Source organism: Euprymna scolopes, chromosome 6 (assembly GCF_053919585.1).
Source record: "Euprymna scolopes isolate OS-2025 chromosome 6, ASM5391958v1, whole genome shotgun sequence".
NCBI classification, from domain to species: domain Eukaryota; kingdom Metazoa; phylum Mollusca; class Cephalopoda; order Sepiida; family Sepiolidae; genus Euprymna; species Euprymna scolopes.
The window spans coordinates 11,709,821-11,736,888 of record NC_136487.1 but is presented as its reverse complement, the minus strand read 5'-3'; the positions used below and the strand labels follow the sequence as shown (position 1 = coordinate 11,736,888).

The following is a 27,068-nucleotide window of genomic DNA, read 5'->3' as shown; positions in this document are numbered from 1 at the left end:
GGAAAAGAATACGCTGTTGTCATAGCCCTAATAATAATAACTAGAGGATTGATTCTATATAATAATACATATGCATTCTGCATAAATTGAAATATCCTGTTTAAGCGTATTGTATGACCGAGCAACGCTGGGCAGTTAGCTAGTTTATTATAAGGTTGGTTTTGATTTCGATAGCTTGAATTGAGTTGTCTCCCTCTTATCATGGCCTATCAAATCACTACATCTAGTTTTGTCTTAAAATTTAGTCGGCATTCAAAGCGATGTATTGGATTGCTGCATTTATCGTAAAGTATTCATCAAGCACGCTTCTCCTAACCCAGAATGTTACTTTGACATATATTGGTTGGGTTTCTAACAGTATGTTGTATAATTTTCTATTTTTAAGTCATTTTCAAATATTTAAGTGTCAATTCGCGGGTAAAATCCCTTCAAAGCGTATTGTGGTTATATGAGAGAATAAAGCTGTGTACGCGTTACAAATGTTTCTTTTCTGTTCCTTATGTTATACATTAGTATATTAAGGGTCATTTCGAGTTAAAAGTTTATTTACTGCACCCATCTGAACTAGAGAAAATCATTAAAATGTGTGTCTCGTGTAAATATCTAATGAAGAATATGAAATATGGTCGACGTTGGGGTGATCAAAAAGTCAGATCGAGCATACCGGAAAACGAAATGAGACCAAATTGACAACTCGGAAATTCTAAAAAAAAACAAAAACAATTTAAACAAATACTTATGTAGAATAAATGCAACAACAACAAAAAACGAAAGAAAACGTGAAAAATAATTTAAACAATTAAATTAATTTTTTTTTTAAATGTTTTTTTTTTATGTAGAATAAATGCACACGGCAGCATAGGATTTCGTCGAATTTATTTGTTCCCACTCATAAAGGTTTTTGTTTATCGCTACAAGTGCTAATCTGGACTTGCACCAATTTTCCTGTTAATAATTACTTATAACTATAATTTCCAGCAACCCCTCCCCCCCCCCCAAAAAAAACGGCCAAACAAAAAAAGGACATGCCCCCCCCCCCCAAATATCCATAAAAACACGGCCAAAAAAGTACCCCCCACCAAAAAAACAAAACAAAATAATCCGAAAAGCGCAAAATTCAAGCAATCTAGCAGTATCAGAATTTTTGTAGGAATTTTTGACACCCTTAACACGAAACTGCGAATACAATATAAAAATCTCGGATTCTCTCTCCTCTGATCTCGAGCGCGTGGTTCAGTGGGGGAAGCTGTGGCTGGTTATCTTTAATGCATCCAAAACCAAACTCCTATCCTTACATCATCAACGCTCTGATCCCCAGCTAGCATCAATTTTGATGGATGGCTCTCGTCTGGGTGAGGCCCCGTGTTTTGACAAGCTTCTGGGTTTGACCTTTACTCCTGATCTGAAATGGAACACGTATATCAAGTCTGTTGCCAAGGTCGTTGGAAAGATGGTGGGGTCCTTCTACCGCTCCAGAAGATATCTCACTACTGATGCAATTCTCTATCTATATAAAAGCCAAGTACGGCCAAGGATGGAATACTGTTGCCATATCTGGGCAGGAGCTGCCAAAAACAGCCTATCATGCCTTGACAGAGTACAAAATAGACTTCGTGGCTTAGTGGGAGATGCCCTTTTCTCTACCCTGCAACCCCTCTCCCACAGAAGAGACGTTGCGAGCCTTTTTTTTTTTTTTTTTTTTTTTTTTTTTTTTTTTTTTATTACATTTTCACCCCAAACAAGGCAAATTGCCACTTTGGTGTAGGGGGCTACTATCAGGGGAAACAACTACTGGGGTACTATGTAGGGATTTGGGCAGCAAGGTGTCGGTTCACGTTACACTTGAACTTCTGCACGTCAGTACTGTTGGGGAAGCAGGGACCTGGAATGGAATTCCAGAGTCTAGCGGTTCTGGGGAAGAAACTATTGGAGTAAAAAGATCTTTTACATCTAGGGATCTCTACAGTGTGGGGGTGGGATCTAGTAGCCTGTCGGGTTTGTCGAGGGTGCTCGCGTCGTGGGGGCACAAGTGATTGCAGTTCGTCAGAGCATTCACCACTAAAATACTTGTAGAAAAGGCAGAGGGATGCAACATTTCGTCGATGGGACAGAGGCTGAAGCTTAGATGCCAGTTCAGGGCCTATCAGGTTTGCGACTCTCTTTTGAACCTTGTCAAGGAGCGAGAGACTAGTAGCAGATGCACCAGCCCAGATGTGGCAGCAATACTCCATACATGGGCGAATGGTGGCCTTATAGAGGTACAGGATACTTTCGGGTGTTAGTAGTTTTCTAGCACGGTAGAGAGAGCCTACCTTTCTTGCAGTGGCCCTGGCAATGCCTTCAATGTAATTGTTCCAACTCATGTTTCCTGTGAACGTTAGGCCAAGGAGTTTGAAAGATGGACTCTCAGATAAAGAGTCGTTGGCCATTGCTATGGGTGGTAGAGAGGGTTTCTTGTAATTATTGAATGAAACTAGTTTAGTCTTGGCAGCATTGAACGCGACCAACCACTTTTGTCCCCATTCCACTACAGATTGGAGGTCTTCATCTAGTGTTTCTGCCATGGCAGGTGCTCGTCTGAACTCCAATCCCTGGTCCCCCCTCGCCAATCTTTCACGAAAAACACCCGTCTAGCTGAATCCACTGTGAAAAATTTCCCCCACTCTATATCCGTGCCTAAATCAAAACGCGGATTTCATGAACAAAGCTTCTTTCTTAGAACTGCACGCCTGTGGAACTCTGTTCCGTCTGCCTGCTTCTCACCTGACTACAACTTGGATGTGTTCAAGTCCAACGTTAACAAAATCCGGACTAAAACTTGGATGTCTTCAAGTCTAATGTTAACAAATTCCTAATGAACCGCCCCCCTAATTAAACACTTCATCAAATCTCCTCACTAACGTAATGTACTTGCAATAACCCTTATCCCTGAGTGGCTTCCGGGCCTTGATAAGTGGTGATCACTGTTAAAAAAAAAAAAAGGTCAATACATAATATATTCAAATTTAAAAAAAAAAACATAGTGTTCTTTTAGAATTTTACCTGTAAAGTTTGAAGTTTAAAACCTTTTTTTTAAACCACGTTATTTGTTTTTTCTTTTTTTTTTTTTTTTTAATGGAACCTTGGTCCTTGCTCCTTTAATTGAAAAAAAAAAAAAATTAGGGCTTGAATTACATTTTTCGAGGAGTTATAAGCTTGGAAAGACAGGGGGTCGAATAATTCACGCCTCCCATTTTGTAAATGTCTAATAATAATTAATTTAGACCCCGATAAGTACATAATTATTTACTCACAAATTGAAGAGAAAAGGTCAATACATAATATATTCAAATTTAAAACAAAAAAAATATACTGTTTTTTAGAAATTTACCTGTAAAGTCCGAAGTTTAAAACCTTTTTAAAAAAAAACACGTTTTTTTTTTTTTTTTTTTTTTCCTTTCTTTAATGAAATCTTGGTCCTTGCTCCTTTAATTGAAAAAAAATTAGGGCTTGAATTGCATTTTTCGAGGAGTTATAAGCTTGGAAAGATGGGGTGGAATTATTCGCTATTTTCACGAAATTTCTGACAACGCCAAACTTCTTTCCTTTTCGGAAAACTAAAAACGTTTCCAGATTTGCAGAAGAGTAACTTATCTTTATTTGTTGCATTTCGGAATTTTTTTTTACCACTTTTCCGAATCTCTGCGGATTGTAAAATATACCCTATTTAAAAAAATTTTTTTTTTTTAATAAGATTTGTTTTAACATTTTACTCTACTGCAATTTTTTTTTTTTCAAAGGTAAAAACAAACAATGCCTAAGTTACGTGGATACGAGATACACAGATACACGAGAAATAGTCTATTAAGTTTAATTGCCTATAATTTGGTTTTCAAACGTTTTTAAACTACTTTTGAAACTCGATTTCTTTAGTCGGTCAGGTTTTAACTTTGAAACGGCGCAACTTCAGAATCCGCGCACTAGTTAACTTTGGTTGCTGCTGCTGCTGCTATTATTCTCATTAGCCGTTGTTTGAAAGAAGGCATGTGCGTTGCTTGTCACATTTTAGTGCCCGACTTTCTATTCTCGCAATGTTGACATTCAGTGCTGACGTACCAGAAGATAAAACCCGGTTGCTTTATTCCACTGTTTATTCTCTATCGCTCTGATTCGCGATTCTTCTAAGCGAGTTTATCCAAAGAACCGAAAAGAAAAAGAAACAAAAACTGTATGTTATACCATTCTTTTATTTTTTCGCACTTTTTTTTTTAAATTTAAAAAAAAAAAAGTCGTGATTTTTATTTTTTAATATTTCTCTTATTGCTGCCTGCGCTCTCGTTTTTGTTTTTACGGCATATCAAATGTTAACTTATTTTCAAAATTGTACGCATATTTTTTAGTATTGATTGTTCTTATTTAGATTCAACCTAATAATAAAAAGAACTAAAAAAATTCATTTTTTAAAATAATCTTTTAAAAAGGCTAAACTGCTTTAAAAAGGCCAAATTCGCGAAATTTGACATAAAAACGTTGAGTTGTTTTAAAATGGATAATCGATTTAATAGGACGTTGCATTATAAACTGAGCAGTGAGCACTGACTGAGCCCCTACAAATATTTAAATATTGACTTTTCCCATTTTTTTTTTTTTTAATAATCTAATAAACTAATGTCCATTCGATAATAATCCTCTGAAAATTCTTTTTAAAATAAGATGAAAAAAAAAAAAAAAGGACAAGATTCTTCAGGTCCGCTAAAAATCTTCATAATATACTCGTCACAAACGGAAATGTCATATTCCAAAAATCACATAAATTGAAAGTAGTTTTATTTTTTATTTCTATTTTTTTTTTTACATATGGACACTTTGAGAACGCCATGAAATTGCAGAAACTGAAGTACAGTTTATTGTTTTTAAATTTTTGAGATGATTGATTATTCGTTTTATTTGTATCTTTCAGACTACTGTTCTCATCTTCAGTGTAATTTTGACAATGTTTCGCTTGATGTAACCTCTCAGCTTCTTCAGGTGTAATCTTGTCGAACGCGGGAATTTTCTGAGTTCGACAAGATACACTTTTTTAAAAAGGTCGAAACGTTGTAAAAATAACACTTCAGATGTTGTTCGAAGGATACAAACAATTTATTATGTATATAGCTCTATCCAAGACGATATTGAGCTAATTTAATAAGCCTTATTGCAACAAGCCTCCTTTCAGTCTCAAGAAACCATGAATTCCTCTTGTAAGGGTGTCTGCATGGAGAGTCTACAGTGAATACAATCATCAACAAGCACCTCTCCGTCGGAGAGGTGCTTGCCAGTTCGGAGAGCCTCTCCGAACTGGCAAGAATTCCAGAACAACTAAAAGCATTTCCGGAATAAGTAGAAAGATTAATGTTATTTTAGAGTTTTCTTTAGACACTTTTTTTGTTTAATAGAAATCGCTTAAAGACAAAGCATGAAGCCACTTGGTCGAAAAAAAAAAATCTGTGGGTCCTCCAACTCCTCCATTGTAAGAAGGACCCATAGAAACTACATCAGTTTGTTATGTCTCCTGAAAAAGACCCCTGTACAAGTGCGACCTGTAAAAATCTTCCTCCCCACACGAATTGTTCCCCCTACCATCATTGTCTCTGGACACTTTATTTTATTTTTTTTACATTGGAGTCACCGCTTATCAAGGCCCGGGGGCCACTCGAGGATAAAAACATAACTTTTAAAAACACAAGAATTACCCCTCTGTCTGGACTGGTTAAATATACACACTTCAAATCAATATAATGAATGAATTTAAATAATAAACAATATTTACATTCATAAAATTTTTTAAGAATTTGAAATAATAAATCTCAGCAGGAGGCCTATCTATAATATAAATCTCACCTGCCTGTTTAAATGTATGTATGTTTGCCTTAAACTTTCGTTAGAGGCGACAGATTTTCACGAGATTGGTATCGTTTTAAAGCTCGACTCTTCAGACGATAAATATCGAAAAATTGGCTACAAACATTAATTCCATCACTCTCAACTGTTGAATTTTCTACACAGAGGGGTCGCTTTTTTCGACGATATTTTTGAAAGTCATTCCCCTCTCTTCGAATGACTAGCCTTAATGTAAACCTTTGTCACTTCCGGTTGTGCGATGGACGCGCAACAGTAAAGACGTCACGTTTTTTTTTTGTTTTTTTTTTGTTTTTTTTTCACATTGTTTTCCTCCTTCACTGTACGGGTTCGAGCCTGCCTACTACCACTTTTTATTTTTGCTCAACACACACCTCCAAACACCCGGGCAACGCCGGGCACCCAGGTTAATCTATTATATAAATCTCACCTATCTGTTTAAATGTATGTATGTTTGTATATCTGCCTTAAACTTTCGACAGAGGTGACTGATTTTTACAAGATCGGTATTGTTTTGAAGCTCAAACCTTCGAACGACAAATATGAAAAAATTGGCTAAAAACATTAATTCCTTCACCTTAAACTGGGCACTTTCCTATAAGGAGGGGTCGATATGACATTTTTTCAAGTCCTTCAAGCCTCGGCGTTGCATAAAAAGACGTTATTTCGACCGCCTGTGACGTCACAATCATGGCGGACGCATCGATAAGACTATTTGTTTTTCTTCACCTCTTTTTTTTCTCTGGCATGTTACGGGTTCGAGCCTACTTACTCCTCTTAAATTTTTCTTTTTCTTTTTTTGCTCAACCAACACCCTTAAACACACCTCCACTTTCTTTTCCGCCTTTGCATCACGGATTCGAGCCTGCAACACACACCTTAGTTTTTTTGTTTTTTTTTTTAAATTGACTCTATTATAATATATATGAAATCTCCATGAATTAAAATATCATATTTAACCATATTTTACAACCGGGCAACGCTGGGCGCACCACCCTCTCCGCTAATTACTTATGAAATCACAAGAAATAGTAGTCCCTTACTTCAAAGTAGCACTCTGCCTTGTTTGGGGTAAAAAAAAAAAAAATAAAAAGCTACTGTTAGTGTTATTTTCCCACAGAATATTCTTGGGGTTGACAAGATACACCTGAAGAAGTTCGGAGGTCATATCGACCGAAATGTGAAAATAACACAAAAGATAAGAACAGTAGGTCGAATAATCCAAATAATATGAAATAAATCACAATTAGTGATTTTTCAAACATAATCAAAGTTGAACACATAACTCCTCCACCTTTTTCTTTTCACCCACACTTAGATCCCACTCCTACTTAGAAATTGACCTGCTTGTTTTCAGCAAATCAAAAACAGTGGGTGGTCTATTATTTAGAAAGGGTTAGAAGGACCTTACTAACCAATTTTTATTGCTTCTTATTCCCAGTTTCCTTGCCAATGAAATGTTATTACTGTAAATAATGCAATAAAAATTTTTCAAATTTGGGTTAAACTTAAGTAGGACAGCCCCTGGAGTGAATATGGTATTGTGGTGACAGATATTTCTAGTTAAGAGTAGGATAGACAATTTTAAATATTTGAAACCAAGCATGACCAACGACACTCATTATCCCCACACTTGAATGTCCTTGTGCCTAATTTGTTCATATTGTATTTTTATATTTTATGCCAATAAATATTTCAAAGTGGTACACATAATGGCAGCGATTACTGCAGCTACATGTAGTTGTATCAATTATATTAAACTTTTTAGTTTATCAAACGAAATCTGTTGATAGTCAGTTTTTCATAATCTGAATTCATCTATCTTAAAATATCTAAATATAAAAGCGAAAATGTATGTATGTTCGCTTTTTCTGTATGTCTACAAAAGGCTTTTTTCAGAGAAGCGGTCGGTCGCTTCACAACTTTTTAAAACTTTTTATATCACATATAAATCGTAATATCTCACAGTTAACAACGAAGCTCACCTGTCCATTTAATTTGCTTGATTTCGGGAAGATAAATATTCAACATTTGTCGCTCGCCTCATGTGGGTTAGTCTTTTTCCTATAACATCTTGGGAAAATAAAAATCCCGCAGTCAAACTTGACCTCATTAACTCATTAAAACGGGCACCTGCCAAATCTAAGTAATTAAATAAATTCAAACGTGTTTCCATTAGCATCTCGCGTTGGGGCAATGGTTAACGTCGCACGTTTCTTTTTTTCACACTTTAATTTACGACTTTGCCTCAACGGTTCGGGTTCGATCCTCATACTTACTTTTTTTTTTTTTAACCCCACTCCCAACCCCGGAGTTTCCACACACACACCTCCAAACACCCGGGCAACGCCGGGTACCCCTCACTAGTTATTACAAAAATGCAGTTTTTTTTTTTTAATATTATGTTCATAATGCTAGTGCTAGAAGTTTATACACCTCACACACACACATTCATTGTAAACAAAGTTTAATATTTTTTTTTTTTTATCAGTCACCAAAAATGAGAGAATTACAAAGTTTAATAAAAATTTCCAGCAGTTTTTTTTTTAATTTTTTCAAGAAAATTATATATTTAACTGAATCCTCGTTTAAAGTTTGTTTTGTAGATGACTACATGGAAGATGCTCTCTCTTATTTCCTTCCTTCTCTCACTCTCTGATTTGATGGTTAACATCATTTTAATAAGGTTATCCAATGTGCCTGGGGACAAGTAAGATCCACAAAGTTTTAGTATTCTAGCAGGGAGACCCGACGTTGCCCCGGATTGAATGATGATGAATGAATGTTTCACCCTCCCATAATTTTATTGTTATTGAAATCTATGAAATTGCCAATTTTTTAATCAAATCGATTACCTGCTCTAGTCGAGAACCCAACGCGATGTACCATGAGGAAATTTCATATGCCTCTCTGCACTGACTTAGTCCATGATATATTGTAGTCTACATTGCAGTGTTGATTTTATAAAATTATTTTATGTAATAACTTGAACTAAAGTTTAAAATTCAAAAGTTAAGCACCATGGTTCAATTGTACACTAAACAGAAACATTCATTTCGAATGTGCCCCTCTCTTGTAAAAGAATCTACAGTTGATTTTATAGGCTTGGCCTTTCTGCTTGTGCAGTGCTAAAACTTCTCAAATCGACTTGTCATGTTAGGCTGTATAAAAGTGTTAACTTTGGTCAAAATCAGACCCTTCTTTAATCGGACTTTTTCGATTTTCGATACTTATCAGAGGCATTTCAATGCAAAACTTGTATAAGAACACTCCCAGACACATCAAGTACATTTTGTGTAGAATTTCAAAATAATCAGCCCAGTCATTTCGGAGTCCATAAGGAACAAACTCGTGCACACACTCATACACACGCATGCAAAGTATATTTTTATATACAAGTAAAGATAAGAAATTGAAATGTACTCATCATTGAATATGTAGAAGTTTGATTGGATTTAAGTTAAAACTAAGTTTTTTGGGTTTTTTTTTTTTAACAATTACAAAAAAAAACTTCTCAATCACTGATTAATAACACTCCACCTGAGAGCTCATCTGTCAAACTCATAGGTTGAACATTCACAGGCAACATGAATTAGAACAAATACATTGAAGACATTGCCAAGACTGCTGCAAAGAAGGTGGACACCCTCTACTATGCTAGAAAATTATTTGCATCTAACCAAACCATCATTTGCCCATGCATAAAGTATTTGACACATCTGGGCTGGTTCATCTATCGCTAGTCTCTCCCTTTTAGGCAGGATTCAAAATAGAATCGCCAATTTAATAAGTCATGCACTGTTAACCAAGCTCCAACCCCTGTCCCATCACTGTAATATTGCATCTGTGTGCTTGTTTTACAAGTATTTTATGAAATGCTCGCTGACGAATTCCTAGCACTGGTGTCCCCTCAACATATATACCAATAGGCAGCAAAATTCCACCCCTTCACTGTAGAGGTCTTTTGATGCTGGAAAGCCTTCAACTCTAATAGTTTCTTCCCTCATACTGCTAGACTTTGGAATTCCCTTTGTGTTTCCTGCTTCCCTGATTATACTAACGTGTTAAAAGACCGCTTGTTTCTCAACTCCCTACATAGTGCCCCTGTAGACATTGTCCCGAATAGTATCCTCTTATGTTTGAAGTGTCAATATGCCTTGTTTGGTATTTAAAAAAAAAACAAAAAACGTTGGGGTCAAATTGAAGAATCTGCACATTGCATGTTGAAAGTGACTTTTTAAGCAAAAAAAAAAAAAAAAAAAAAAAAACTAAGGAACCCAAAGTGCTGGTGAAACCATGTCTTCTAGAGGGCTGTTAAACAGTCCCCACCCCTCCTACTTTCCTCCAAACTTTGATGGAGTAATTCGAAGATAGGCAACACTCTCTATGGATATGTGATCGTACAGGAATTTCTTAACCGCATTTGTCTTATAGTAGACCTTTATCAGATTCAGGATCTTATTTAATAATGGTTTGACGTGTGCTTAAGCGGTGATGTTGGCAATGAATTTTACACCTTGCCTAAGGCCATCACTTTGGAAATGTACAACATGGAAACTTTCAGTTCTGTTTATTGCGGCCAAATAGTTTCTCTCCTGTGACTGCCATCTACATTATAAATTGATGAACATGTACATGACGTCCCACTTTTTAAAAAAATTTTTTACTAAATTTTTTTTTTTTAATTCTCCAGTATACTATTAACCATCAAGTTTTAAAAGTTTTTAGCAAGGCGTTCAATTTCTATGTAAGTTTAATGTAGTTTTCACTGCTCCCGTTTTTGACCAATGTTTAGCTGAAAAATCCTATTTACAAATGCTTTTTCTGAATTTCAAGCAGGTGTGACCATTTTATATTTAACGTACATAGAAAACCAAACATCCCTCTAAAATACAAACAGTAATATTAAGAGTTTTTTTTATAATTTGATGCTTTGGTGTTAAATTTATGTAGTAAATGAAAGTTTATCCTGATCTCAGAAGGTCAAATTTGGACAGTATAAAGAGATGTGTGCAGTAGACTTTGATAGCATTACCTTGTTGAAAGAATGAAGAGTTCTTTGGTTAGTACAGGATGGAATGATAAAGTTGTTGCCCGAAAGAAAACCGAACTACAGCTTTATTTAAAATATTTTATTGAAAAAATCAATTTGGGTAACTTGATTATATAGTAGAGCTGGCATCTATTCAATGTAGCTGCCTTCAGCTTCAATCACCTCCTCGAAATGGGTCCAGAACTGAGAGCATGCCTTTTTCACAAGCACTGGTGGGAGCTTGGTGAATACTCAGCGGATGACGGCAATCAGGCTGACTTTGGTGTTGTGGGAAGTCATGTTGGTGATGTTCTCGACATATGACCAAACAAAGTAGTCCAGCAGGTTCAGGTCGGGGGAGGAAGGGGGAGCAGTGAAAGAAGGCACTTCTGAAACCAAGCCTGGGTCTCTTTGGACTTGTGGGCTGGTGCCAAGTCCTGCTGGCATACTCAGGGTCTGCCAGCGGTCACCTGATTGCACCAGGGGATCACCACACTCTTCAGCACATCCAGGTACACTTTACTTTTGTTGTGGCGTTCACCCTGGATTGGTTGAATCAGCTCCATCCAACAAGTTCACCACATCTTGTATAACAGCCGACCAAGTGCGACAGTCCGAAGCTGTTTCTACTACAAGCATAAGCCACTCATGGTTCCTTCAGCGGAGCCCGTAGAACCGGGACCCAAAGATCATTTCAGCATCCTGTTTCACCATCCTGAGCCAGGTTTTGAGTTGGCCACCGCAGCGTTTCTTCCAGTTTGATGGTGGTGCTGGGTTGATAGCTTCACGAATGAGGTCACCTGGGTTTTGACGAAGCGCATAGCTGAACCAATGAAGGCATTTGGCAAGGAGGGATTGTTGAAGGGAGCATATCTTGCAGCATGCCTGGACCACATTGTTAGAGATAAATCATTGCCAGCAGACACGTAGGATGTGGCGTAGGCAATGTTGGTCAAATACCTCCAGTTTGCAAAGGTTACTTGCACACATAGGCCAGGTTTCGCAGCCATAAAGCAGAATAGTGCAGACTGAGGCCTGGTAAATCCTGATCTTTGTGTTGAGCCTCATCTCCTTCCAGGATCAGAGCTGCAATCGCAGGTGACAGAAGGCGAGACGAGCATTGCTGATGCGGTTGTGGATATCTTCTTTCCCTTGGCCTGTTGCGCTGATGATGGATCCAAGGTATTTAAATCGATTGACCTCTTCGAGGGTTTCCGTATCGAGGACAACTGGCTGTCTCTCAGTTGGAGAGAAACAAGCAGGCAGAAGCTTAATCTTCATGCCGATCACTGATGCGTAAGTTTATGGCTGATTGTATGTCAGCGAAGCTTTCACCCAGAATGGCGATATCATCGGCATAGTCAAGGTCTGAAAATTGGAAATCACAGTTATGCCGGAAAAATTGGGCAAGACCTTGGATCTGATCCAATCGATTGTGTAATTGAAGATTGTGGGTGAAAAACACAGCCTTGACGAACACTGGAATGGATATCAAAAAAACATGATTCCTGACTATATACACACTTTTGTGTGGCGGTGTTGATTTTCAATTAAACTTCGAAGATGTGAGATCGTATGATGTAGTTCTCACTTGAAACCACACCAAAGACCATAATTGTGGGTCATTCGCTGCATTGAGCTGTGCCTTCAAGTGTTAAACCGTTTGGATTTGCATTTTGAGGGTGCTGGCAGTGGTCCTGTTGTCATAACTAGGATCGGTAGAGAGCATGAGTGGCGCATCTCCGATCTCATTTGTTGAATATTGTGTCACTATTAGACATGATGGAAGGCTACTATCCCTTTTGAGATGTGTACACAACTGGCCAATTGACAGAACAAGAGCAAGCTACCTCTGTGAAGTAAAAAAAGGGTTCCATTTGAAATTCCGTCCAAATTTCTGAGTTCGACAAGATATAACTGAAGAAGGTCAAAGGTTACATCGACCAAAACGTTTTGAAAATCATACTCAAGATGAGAACAGTAGTCTGATGAATCGAAATAATACAAAACAAATGCATATAAATGTTTATTTTTGAGCTGTTGGTTTAAGAACATTTTTTTAAAAAAAGTGCTCTTATCAGTTGTTTGCTGTTTAAAAATCTGTTGAATGACACTGTTAACTGTAATATTTTTCATATCTCAATGTGCATAACTCGTTACTCTCCAATAACTGATTCTTTCTTTCTCTAAGCAAATTAGTTTTTATTTCCAACTGTTTCTTTGTATATTTTTTCATATCAATCTACGTCACAAACATTCCTTAAATTATTTCAAACCGCATTTTATTCATTTCCACAAAAGACTTTTCTTATCTAAATTTCCAAAACTTCAAAATAATCGCCAGTCAAACTTTTGTTTATTTTTTTCATAGGAATTTCGTAGAGTTTTAAAAAATTTTTATTATAAATTAGATGTAAGGTATTTTTTTTTTTTTTTTTTTGTTTCACACCGGGTTGTCTCTTAGAATTTATTTCAATGTTTAGTTTCATTATCACATTACAACAATTATCTTTAACTATTTTTATTTGTACTATTGTTATATTTTCAGTAACAAAAATCAAATAATTCTATATACAATCTCTATACAGTGTTTTTTTGTTTTTTTTACACGATTTCACTTATTTTCATTGCTCAAAGAAAGAAACACAAGACATTCCTGACAGTTTCTTAAAGGTTTTATTTTTGAGGGAGAGAATCTACTCATGAGAGAGAGACTAACATTCTCTTATCTAATTATTTAATTAACTTAACTGAAATGAGAGACGTTTCGCACTTAGTGATTATCAAAGTTTTCTACAATATTGACAACTGCCTTGTACAACATGGTAGACTTGCATTACAATGTCTCAAGTCAATGTCCTCTTTGAATTTTCCAATGGAAGATTTTATCCATATGTGACCCCTAAAAGCCATTTAAAATACTCTAAAGGAAATGACATTTTGGAAATTGATGTCTAATACCTATTGTTAAAATATCACAAATATCTGAATTCTTATGAAGGGCTTTCACCTTCTATTTTAGTAAATACTAGCAGGGCTACCTAATGTTACCAGAGACAAAAATGTAACAAAATTCTGTTAAAACTTCTATTTCTATACCTCTTTTTATCCATCTCTTCTCATTTTCCCCTCCTTCATCCCTCCTCTTTTTCTTTTCTCCACCCATTCCTCTCTAAACATACACACACCCACATACAGAAAACTTTCCATTATATAATAAAGAAATGAATCGACTTTTAAAGTCTTTAGCGGACATACAAACACACACATCTCTCCTTTATATAATAGAACATAATAAACTTGTGATGCTCTTGATGATATTGTTGACTTCCACCTATGATTCTATTACAGGAAATATTTTGTTTTATCTCTATTGTCGTTAATAACATGCCAGTTTTTTGTTTTTAATTTTTATTTCATATTTACCACAGACTTTTTTACCTATTTTATTAAGTAAGAAAATATTAAAATGGGGTTCAGGGGTAGGAGTAGGAGCTTCTTGGTTTCCTCTGTTTTCCCGGCAACACTGGGACACCAGTCTTGCTAGTATACAAATAAACTAAATCTCCTCAGTTCACCCCATTCATAAGTATTAGCTAAGTAAGCTTAACCTTTCCACAAAAAAACTAATAAATTATTTCTGACATTGCTTCAAAATGTTTTGTTTTACTTATTTTATAAAAAAAAAAAACTTGTTGGATGTGCCATTTCTAAGTTTTGATTTTTAATTTCCAAGTAATCCTTCTCCACCCTCATCTCAACTATCTGTTCTTTCCAACACATGTTGTAAACATTCATTATTGAACTAATATTATTGATTTACTTATACTAAGCCAAAGGTGAAAATGCGTGTCATATTAAGGCCATTGGCAATGACTGTAAACTTGAAAACCAACTTTAAATCTCATCAGATCTGAAATAGTAATTAACATGCTTAGAAAAGTACAAATGCACGCCCCCCCCCCTCCAACTATGGATAAAAATAACAGTAGAAGTTACTTGTTTTGGCTCTACGAGTATCTCTAGCTCACCATTATTTGATGGAATGCTTGGAGCTTGCTCTCAGCAGAATATTTGATCAAACTTTCTGATTTTCCACAAAATACTTTTTATATTTGACAATTGAAAGAGATTATCTATAACATAAATCTCACCTGTCTGTTTAAATGTATGTATGTATGCTTGAATCTCTCGCAAAAACTTTTGACAGATGCGACGAATCCTGACAAAATCGGTATCATTTTGAAGTTCGACGTCTGGGACAACAAATATTTAAAAATTGGCCAAAAATATTAATTCCTTCACCCTAAACTCGACCGTTTTGTACAAGAATGGGGTCGATTTTTTTTCGCCGACATTTTAGCAAGTCATCGTCACAGTTGGATTGATTTTGGTTAATTTTAACGCTTTTGACTTTCGGTCACGTCATGGAGATAGATTCAAACGTCAGATTTTCTTTCACTTTCTTTTCCGCCTTCACGGCGCGGGTTCGAGCCCGCTTGCCTACTATCACTTTTTGCTGAACACACACCTCCAAACATCCGGGCAACGCCGGGCATCCAGGCTAGTTTAGAATAAAGAAGCAACAAAGTGAATGTTTACCTTAACTTTTTAATGTGTTTAAAATTTAACTAAATTTTGAAATGAATGTTCGCTGATAAACACATAACATAAACTGGGGTTTTGATTGATTCATGTTATAAACACAGATTGCATCATCAGTAACTACAATATCTGGGCAGGAGCTGCTAAAAACAGCCTATCCTGCCTTGACAGAGTACAAAATAGACCGTGGCTTAGTGGGGGATGCCCTTTTCTCTACCCTGCAACCTCTCTCCCACAGAAAAGACGTTGTGAGCCTATCCTTGTTTTATCGTTATTTTCATGGCAGGTGCTCGTCTGAACTCCAATCTCTGGTCCCTCCTCGCCAATCTTTCACGAAAAACACCCGTCTAGCTGAATCCACTGTGAAAAATTTCCCCCACTCTATATCTCTGCCTAAATCAAAACGTAGATTCCATGAACAAAGCTTCTTTCTTAGAACTGCACGCCTGTGGAACTCTGTTCCGTCTGCCTGCTTCCCTCCGGACTACAACTTGGATGTCTTCAAGTCCAATGTTAACAAATTCCTAATGAACCGCCCCCTTAATTAAACACTTCATCAAATCTCCACACTAATGTAATGTACTTACAATAACCCTTATCCCTGAGTGGCTTCCGGGTCTTGATAAGTGGTGATCACTGTGTAAAAAAAAAAAAGCAACTAACAGATTATTTATTGCAATTCTGAATTTTTGAGATGAGAGCTGATTGTTTGTATTACTTGTTTTGATTGGACTATTGTTCTCAATATGAGAACAATAGTCCAATCAAAACAAGTAATACAGATTATTGGTTTAAAGTGTTTTTTAAATGCTAAATTATATATCTGACTTTCTTTTTGCATTCTTTTTAAATTATTTTCTGGCTGAAAGCACTTAATACAAAAATATGGTGAATTAGAAAAACAAATGACTCTAAGCCCACAGCAAAAAAGAAAAAAAAATATTTCATGAAGTAATATATTTGTGATAATACTAAAAACAAATTCAAAACAGTGAAACAATAAAATTTTTATTTTATGCAAAAAATGATTAAGTATAATGCGAATTTTTTTTACATTTTTGATATTGTTTGCTGTGGACTTCAAGTCATCTGTTCTTCTGATTCACCGAAAATACATTAAAAAAAGATAGGGTTTGTATTACTGTATATATAGATTCGAAAAAGTTATTAAAAAAAAAAACAAATATATAAGCAGTTAAATGTTATCAAAGGCAAGATAAGTTACTTTTCTACTTAACTGGGTAATTGTTTAGTGTTTTTATTTAATGTCACATGTTTATTCAACTCATTTTCCCAAATTTACCGTGTTCAATAGAGTCTGCCGCTATTTAAAATTTTCCAATACATCGTTAAACATTGTATATTTTTTGAGCTGAATAAGCATGTTACATTAAAAAAAAAATATCAAGTTGGGTAGAAAAGTAACTTATCTTGCCTTTGATAACATTTAGGTGAAGCTGAGATAAGTAGGTCCAGTTGACGAGCCTCGTTCTAACATTCGGAAAATTTAGGTTAAAAATCGGTGAAGCTACCGAAAAGTAATCCTTTTGAATGAAGATGGATATAAACAATATTTTTTTAAAATTAATTTCTTAATTTTACTTAAAAACAAAATTTAAACATGTATAAACAAAATATTTTAGAAAATAATTTCTTAATTTTAAATAAAAATTGATTGTAAACATTTTTAAAAAAATAATTATTGAAAAATATTGTAAAGTGTTTTACATAGCTGGTTCTTTGGGATAATAGGGGCGCCTGAAACTCCCCTTCCAGAATGAAAAAAGCTTTAGTGTTTTTACTATTTTAAAACGCTTTCTTTTTTTTTTTTAAGTTTGAAACAGAAGTAGTGGCTAGTTAACTTAGAACAACAAGGGCGGATGGCGGAAATTCTTCAGGGTTTATTGTAATGCCTTTATGGTGGTCGAAAAACGTTTTTCAGTCATCATATTTCTATTTACTTGCCTCCCCACAAGGGCAGAGTTAGACACAAGACCTCCTAGAACTGCATAGGATCAGCTTCATATGGCAATCAACAGGGAAGATTTCATTACAAGAATGATTAAGACTCTTGCTTTGGAATTGAAGAAAAATCCCTTCTCGGCTGCTAAATAATTTATTAACTTAATAATTACCTTAAATTGCACAGTTGTAGTGCAGGGGTTAATTAGTTCATAAGCAATTGTGTATTTGAAGTGAACAAACAACAAAAAAAAACTTTTATTCATCTAAATTTGTCTCCATTACTTCAAGTACAAATTCTTTGTCCTAAGTACAAAGGTTCTGATGGCAGAACAGATAAGCATTGTAGTAAGACGTATGTAAATTCAAGTCACGTGAATAGTTGGCATTTATTATATCAACGGCCATCATTTGATCAGAAACTTTTTATTGCTGCGTTTTTTTTGTTGTTTTTTTTTTTTGTTTTTTTGTAGTTGATTTATTGCAAGTTTTTCAGGTTTTTACTTTTATAATCTCTGCTGATAATTAGTAATGTTCTCATTCATAGTTTTAATGGGATTTGTCACATGATTTTAATGGGATTTGTCACATGATTTCAGTAAAGCTAAGAAGTTAATGTAGTTTCTTTGACGCATTGTTTAGTGTGTACATGAAAGAAATTTATAGAAGGCAAAAGGTAATTTATACAAAGCAGAGGTTGTAGCGGATCGGCACAAACTGAAGTAAATTAAAACATGTAACGGTGGAATAAGTTATGCGTGGAAATTCCGTCATACCACACTGATGTAAGTAAGAATACAATGCAATATTAAAAGTATTTCATATATATAGTGATGGGACGATTAAACATGAAAAGCTCATGCAATGTTGCCTATGTCAGAGGGGGTAAAAACTAACATACTACTACTATGGTCATGGTTGTGGCATTCACCTTGGGTCGGTTGGGCCAGTTCTTTCTAACAAGTTCACCAGATCACAAACATTGGCTGACCAAGGCTGCTTCCGTTATAAGTGCAAACCATTCGTGGTCACAACGACAAACCTCGTAAAGGTGAAGGGCCAAGAATTAGTTCAGCATCCTGCTTCACTGTCCTGAGCAAGGTTTTTAGTTGACTATCGTGATGTTATTTCCAGCCTGGGAGTTGTGCTGGGTTGATGACTTCACGGATGAAGTCACTTGGGTGTTGACGAAGGATGTGGCTGAACCAACGAAGACATCTAGTAAGGAGAGATTTTTTAGGAGGAGAGTGAGAATCGTACTGTTGGGGACATACTACTACTCATCAACATATTTGGACTAACGTCAATTTTACAGGCTGGCATGTGTTGGACGGCTTTTAGAACCTTACTTCCACACTAACTTGGTCCTGGATATGATCTAAAACTATATCCGATGGTGAGGCCCCACCCTGCGGGCCTTGGGGAGTGTGGAGCCACCCTTTAATTGCCATTGCTCCCAGGTCCACTCTGACCCGGAGTGGTAGTATCGGTTAGGGTCCCAACTATGGGTTAAATGGAATCCGACTTAAAAAAACAAATATACTCCATCAAAAATCGTTCCTCAAAATAACTAGATTCGGCATTAAATAACCTGAAAAAGGTTGATATGCCGTAAAACAAAAACAACCAACCAATCCACACTAACTTATCTTTGGCCAGGTCTTTCTTTATCTTAAGTCCATCTTGATCACTTCCTCACATCTTTTTCTTGTCCTTTCTCTGCCAACTAACCCTGCTATCTCAATTGTTTTACATCTACTAACCTCAAAACTCTCACCCACTTCAATGTGGCCATACCAACAAAGTCTCCTATTCCGCAAACATATCTCTATACTGTTCAGATTTGATCTTCCCCTGAAGTCCTCAAATCAAAGCTTGTTTTTTTTAAATTAACATTACACATTTATTGTATCATTCTCAAATCATTTCTCTCCATGCAACACATGTCCTCAACCATGACTAGCTAGGCTCTTATACATCATAACACTGCAGACACATGCCTGATAGATTCTCCTCCTTGATATACCATATATGCATATAAGGTATGAAGAAAGCAACTCTCCATTAGTAATAAACGAATGTATAACCTCCAAAAACTATTGAATGAAATAGCAACAAATTTGGCATAAGGATACCATGATAAAAAAAAAAAACAGCCTCTAATTATGTTTTAAAAAAAGAAACAAACTCTAGGAGCCCTTTGCCTGGTATTTGGGCTAGTTTTATCAAAACACTTTATATTTTGTTTCACTCTTTCATTTTCTCAACATTCACACACATGCAAAACATTTTTTTTTTAATCAAAATCGTTTTTTTTTATTATTCAGATTCAAAAGTTGGTCAACATTTATTTGTTGTTTGCTACATGAATATCTTTTAACCCTTGACCTTTTCGTGGGCAGAATGTTTTGATTAAACAATTCATCTTTTCTATCTTTGGCCAATGAAGAAAAAAATCTTTCTAGACTGAGAAGATTTTAATCTTTGACCCATTTTGTGGAGCTGGATTTCCCCCCCATTAAAACTGGCCTTATGTCTAACTCTGCCGTCATAAGGAAGCAAGTAAACAGGGATTCTTTTTAAAACGATGCGTTTTAATCAATACAGGATTTAACAGAACTTCAGAGCATTTTGTGATGCTTTCTGATTTTAACCCAGTTTAAGTATCCACTGTTTGTTAATATACATTTTGCCAACCTACCACATGGTTAAACTGTATTCTTTTAAATATTTGTTTCAACATGGTTTGCATGTTCTGTTGATGATAAACATCTTTAGATCCTTTCTTTGGATTCCTGTAATCGGATTGCTAGAAAGTTCATCTTGTTTGTTCTTAATGTCTGCTTGCAACAAACAACACCATTGAATGTCACAATACGTTTTCATGTTGTTCTATTCAACCGTGACATAACATGATTTCCTACTTGATAAATCTATAAAAAGTACAGCTTTGATTGTTTTTTATATCTACATATATATTACATGTATATATCTATATCTATATATATATCTATATCTATCTATATATATATATATATATATATATATATATATATATATATATATATATATATAAACTGAATAGCAGATAAAACTGTTTGTAGAACACATTAAGATGCAAAAAATTTATTAAAAAATTTGAAACAATAAAACACTATCCAATTTTTTTTTTTTTTTTTTTAATTTAAAACATTTCTTAATTTCGGACCATATCAGGTCCATCCTAAGAGAGTGAAATTCTAAAATAATTGCAGAATCCAAGTTTCAGATTTAGACAAAGAAAAGAATAGAAAAAAAAAAGAGCAGATCTTTTACTCTGAAAATTTTATAACACAGCATTTTTTTTATGTAAACACGCACACACATATGTAAATATTATAATTATTGAAATTAATAAAAATTCTTAGTTGAGGAAATTGCAAATCTCTCAACAGGCTTTGTGTGCAAGATCATGACTTTCTATTACGTCTGTATTAAACGTTAAGCTTTATTAATGTTAGTTTTCCTAATTTTGTGGCCAGTGAACATTGGCCTTGGAGTATTTTCTTTGCTAATAAAGTCAAAGGTGTCTTCATGACTGGGTTCGGATCCTTCAATCAGCATTGATCGTCATCTCCTGCACTGATAATTGCGTAAGCATGAAACACTAGTGTCTGTAGTCGACTTTGGAATTCATGCTGCCTATTACTACTGTTTCAAACCTACACATGCACGGTGTCACCATAAACATTATTTGGGGGTGGGGTGAGTCTCTTCTTTTATACCGTTACCGATTACTGTTACTTATTACAGTATGACGTAGGCAACACACGAGTGTTTTTTGTCATCACAAGCACCCATGTTTGCCCAGCTGGGAAAACTTGAGTCCTTGTACCAGAAAAATATCCAGTAAATACGTTTTTTTTTATTTACTTATTTTTAATATCAATAAAGCATCCACTTCATTTCGAATCGCCTGTCTGTCTCTCTCTCTCTCAATCACACACTCACTGACACACACAGTAAATCGAACTTACTAAGGGAGATAATAACTTCCGGTGAATACCGGAAAAGTATCCAGTAAATAAAACGTTATTTAGTAAATCGTTATTTTTTTGCATTTCCATACACCAAACATGGATATAAATATCACTAAAACATCCGCTGGGTCATAAGCTTCATTTCGGTACCTAACTTGCCTGGGTGGGTTGCCTGTAGGCTGAGACAAACCGCATCACACACACACACACACACAGTGTAAAAATTAATAATAGGATAAACTACTCTTTATTTTAATAAATCCATTACTGATATGTGATGGTCGTGCGCAGAAGAACTTGAGAATGGTGTGTGCATGCTCTTGCTTGGCATTCCTTGGCATACTAGAAGGCACTCACCCAGGTGCAGTATAAGGATGACTTGTGACTCTTTCGGGAGTAGTATGGTAGATTACTCATTGCACGTGTGGCGAATTACGATACGAGAAGTTGTGGTGCGGCAAATTTAATTGTGGAGAAGTTCCAACACTGACGTTTTTTTTTTTTCGTCTAACACAGAGGTTCTCATCTGGGGTTCATGGAATATTTCTGGGGGTCCACAGGCAAAACATAGCAAAACATAACAAAACTTATTATCATAATTATCATAGTTGTTGTAGAATACTTTATTTACATTAAATTAGTTTTCATTTAAAAATAAATCTTAATTATATAATATTTCTTTGATTATTAAAACCTCAAAATTTATATGAGTGAAAAATAGAAGATTGTCTTATGACCAATAGTTATGAAGGGGTCCACCAAGATGAAAAGGGGTCCATGAGTAAAAAAAGGTTGAGAACCACTGGTCTAACATGTTATTAACAGTTTATTTACTTCGTCCATTGACAGTCTAGCATTTGATGCTACACGAAATTTTAGATAAAGAAGGAAAAAAACATTTTTTTTTAATAAGTTTTCGATGGCTGCTTGGACAATTACGCGCATCACTTCTCTCATCCATTTGTTGTTTTGAGTGTGCTATTGACATTTTAAAAGAATTTTCTTTTTTACTCTTTTTTCACCCCCAAACAACGCAAGATGTCTGTTCACATAACATTTAAACTTCTGCATGTTTGTTGTCAGAGAAGCAGAAAATAGGGAGGGAATTCCAAAGTCTAACAGTCTGAGTTTGTGTGAATGTATTAGATGTATACTACTTTTTCTTCTCGTTTTGTTTTTCCTTTGTATTGTTTTGTTTTTCTTTGATTTTTTTTTGATTGACTTTTTAAAATGCAATGTTTGTGGAATTTGTTTATTCCATCTTTGGTGAGGATTTGAACTTTTAAAAGTCGCCTGATGAAGAAACTATTAAAGTAGAAGACGTTCTATCATCTAGGGACCTTAACAGTGCAGGGGTGGGATTTTACTTCTTGGTGGGTTAGTCTGCAGTATGTAAGCTGAGGAGGCACAAATGTTATGAGTTCATGAGAGTATATTTCATTAAAGTACTTGTAAAAAAAGCACATATGTCTAGATGAACGCAATATCAAACTGCTTTTTTTTTAAAGAAGATTAATGTTGGGTTGTGGACATGCATGATAGATGTATTATATGAGTTTTAAAGACTAACTTAGATTTGATAATTTCCTAGGAAGATTAATTGTGAACAGTATAGGGAGATCTTTGCAAAATAGGAGACTTTTATAGTATGGTCACATTGAAAGAATGGATGAGAGTTCTTCGACTAGTTGTTGAGTTAGAAAGTTCAGTTCACAGGAAAACGTGGGAGAAAATGATGGACTCTAGAGAAACAGCGATAAATATAAACCTGGCCAGAGATAGGCTAGTTTGGAAGTCAATTTCTAAAAGTTGTCCAACACATGCCAGCTTGTAAAACTGGTGTTAATTAAATTTGATGATGGTGATGATATTTATAGCTTTATTGATGATGGTGATGATATTTATAGCTTTATTGATGATGGTGATGATATTTATAGCTTTATTGATGATGGTGATGATATTTATAGCTTTATTGATGATGGTGATGATATTTATAGCTTTATTGATGATGGTGATGATATTTATAGCTTTATTGATGATGGTGATGATATTTATAGCTTTATTGATGATGGTGATGATATTTATAGCTTTATTGATGATGGTGATGATATTTATAGCTTTATTGATGATGGTGATGATATTTATAGCTTTATTGATGATGGTGATGATATTTATAGCTTTATTGATGATGGTGATGATATTTATAGCTTTATTAGTTTCCTTCTTCTATCAGTATAGGTTGCTTTTTTTTTTCTCCTGTCACTTCCTCTTCCCGTTCTTGTCCATTTCTGTTTGCCTTCCTTCGCATTACAAAAATGTGACCACAAGAGATTGGCATTGTTTTGCAATTATATCATCCAACTAATCCTCACAATTGTATCGTCATATTTTGCTCTTTTACCTAGAAAATTACCATATTTTTTAAAAATTTATTTAGAACAAGCGTAATCTTCTTCCTTGTTAATTCATTTATTATTATTATTGTTGTTCGGTTATTATTGTTGTTATTATTCGTTATTATTCATTATTATTATCATTATTTTTATTATTATTATATGGTTGTGAGTGCTGGACAATCACCACAAGGAAAAAACTAGAGGCAACTAAAACCTGGTTCCTGAGGAGAATTTTGAAGATATGGTAGACATAAAAGAAAACAAACCAGGAGGTATTAGAAATGGCAAACACAGAAAGGTCTCTAATAAGAATAGTACAAAAAGACAAATGAGATTCATGAGCCATGTCTACAGTAAAAGCGGAATAGAACATATTAGTTTCACAGGAAAGATCGTGGGTAGAAGAAGCAGAGGACGACAGCGAGAAACATACGTTGACAGTCTGAATACCTGAGCAACATCAAAAATGATGAGCAACAATGAATTCATGAATGCCTTGAGAGAGATGGAGAGCCACAGCTGTCAATGCCTGTACTAGGGAGGACACCAGTTGATGATGATTATTATTATTATTTCTGTAATTAGTATTAGTATCATTATTATTAGTAGTAGTCGTAGTAGTATCATTATCGTTATTAGTAGTAGTAGTCGTAGTAGTAGTATCATTTGTACTCACTAGAAGTTATCACACAGACAATCATCAGAGATTGTTCACTTATCATAATCTGTGTTGTTACCTGTAATCTAGGTGACAGCAAGTTTCCTCACATTTCCAGTATTCTCCACCTCTTTTGATAACTTTTGCAAATGACTTTGCATTATCGCAGCCACAACTTACCATTGATTTCTCACTGGCAATAACCATTGGTTTTCATTAGAATTTGAGTGACAATAAGCCTCCCTAAGGTTCCAGTCCTCTTTGCATTCGTCCTGTGGAGGTTTGGATATTGCTTTCCCCTCTTTGATCTTTTCATCCTCCTTGACCTTTCACACTTATTTGCTGTCGTATCAGCAAAAGTTTATTATTATTATTGTTTACTCACAAGGAGATTTCACACAGGTTATAATAAGTGATTGCTCACTGGCAATAACAAATGCTTTTTCCTATAACCTGAATGGCAAGTTTCCCCAGGTTTCCAGCACTTTACCTTTTTTGATAACTTCTGCAGAACATTTTACATTACCACAACAATCTTTCACTATTGATTTCTAACAACGTTTATTGACCTCTGAAATTTTAGTATCAATAAACGTCGTCAAGGTTCCAGCACTTGTCAGTTGAGATCTCCTTGATGCCTTCTCTTCTGGGTCTTTCCATCCTCCTTGACCTTTGACAACCATTTTGTGTGGTACCAGTAATGCTGGTACATGTGTGTTTTATTTCTTTTTGTTATTATTGTTTTTTTTTTACTTGCAGACTTCCTGTAAATGGCCAGCGACGTGAAAAGTGATAATTTTACAATTGCTGATGCAAATAAAACCTCTATGCTACCCTCGCCATTTGAGGGAAACGCTCTGAATTCTGAAAAGGATCTTGCCATCAAAGCCAATATGCACCCAAAAAACTCCCAAGTTGCCTCAGTATCTCCTGATTGCAGTGACAGCAGCAACAGCAATAACAACAACAGCAACATTGTTGAAAATCAAGTCATTTCCTCAAACTCTTGTCCCTCAGATTCCAAAAGCAACTTTATTATTACAATGCCCTCGCCAGCTGTATCGCAGATCCCGAGTGCAACAGAAGAGATCCAATTTGAAATTTCGAATGGATCGATAATGGACCAAAACTCTCACTCTGTGAACATTGACTCAACAACTGTGGGGATCTGCTTGGTATGTGGGGATTTTGGTTCCGGCTACCATTATTCTGCCTTCTCTTGTGAAGGCTGCAAAGGATTCTTTAAAAGAACTGTGCAAAAAAATCTTTCATATCGATGCAAGGAGACGTCAAACTGTGTAATAAATAAATTTACAAGGAACAGTTGCCAGCATTGTCGGTTCGAACGTTGCCTGCAGGTTGGAATGAAGAGAGAAGGTCAGTTAATCTTTTTATCTATTTTGTATATTAATGTTACATTATGATATGTAACCTATCCCGGGTTATATTGGCATGTTGAAAATTATGATTTTGCTGTGAAGGTTGGTTAGTGCAAGAAGAATTCAAAGGTTAAGTTGCTGATGTATGTTAAACTCTGCAGTTGGAGTCAACGATAACACCTGAAATAGGTCAATTGGGTATGTGTGAAAGAGAACGTGTAAGGAGAGAAAGAGTGTGAAAGAAAGAGAAGATATCTTTTCTATTGCATGCAAGTCAGTCTGGTTTCTGATGTTGCACAGAGCAGATGTGTTAAGATTGGCGCGTTAAGATGTGATGGAGAAAGAAATGCAAAAAGAGTTCTGAACAACCAATAAGAAAGAATGCGAACCACCAAGACTGAGAAAGAATAAAACCAAGCATTAATTAAAAGACGCCTTCAACTTATTTTGTGCCTGCGGTTCCCTTTGCAGCTATAAGCGACAAAGTCAAGAAGCAGAAAAAAGATAGGTCACATACTAACTAGACGATATGGCATTATGAACATAGCCATATATAGACACTAGGCTTATCATGTATAAACAACACATAGTATATATACACGCAACACATAAAGCCGCAGTATTTTTGCTCTTGGCACCAAAAATCAACAGTCAAGACCATTTCTGAGATAAGCATTTCTCCTGTTGACTGTGGTATGTTGTTGGTCCTTTGCAGTTTTAGAGGATTCACACTCTCAGGTTTTGCCTTCTCTTTTTGTAAAGTGGTTAGTTTTATTGTTAATCACCTGAGGTGTTACATATATGTAAAATGTATGTACAATGAATGCATAATAGATTTTTAGGTTTCGATGAAATCACTTAATTTTAAATTCAAATAAAAATTTGAGATAAATAGGTTAACCTTATTTTCCTTTTCTTTTTTATTTCATGTAAACCTTCAGGATTTTGGAGTTTCCAACACCTATTATTTTAAAAATCCTGATTTCTAAGATTCCAAAATCTTTGAATCTGATTCCTTATTTTAAAGTATCTAATATCAAACTGTCTGTTGATATGGTGAATATTTCTCCAATTGCAACTTGTAACAACATGTTTAGTTTTTATGCTTATTTAGATAACATTTGGATGTAAAAAAAT

General features: G+C 35.2%; 1 protein-coding gene across 3 annotated transcripts in view; it reads left to right on the top strand.

The window, feature by feature from the left end:
• Positions 1–27,068, top strand: part of LOC145277510 (retinoic acid receptor RXR-alpha-B-like) — an 88,884-nt gene that overhangs the window by 8,703 nt on the left and 53,113 nt on the right. For 2 of the 3 annotated variants that reach the window (XM_080128932.1, XM_080128933.1), the window contains exon 2: positions 25,312–25,929. In XM_080128932.1, coding sequence (XP_079985058.1) covers positions 25,323–25,929 — 607 coding nt within the window. In that variant the 5' untranslated portion in view covers positions 25,312–25,322. Of the gene's footprint in view, positions 1–4,068; positions 4,208–25,311; positions 25,930–27,068 lie in introns of those variants that run through there. The other variant, XM_080128934.1, reaches the window with a different exon arrangement.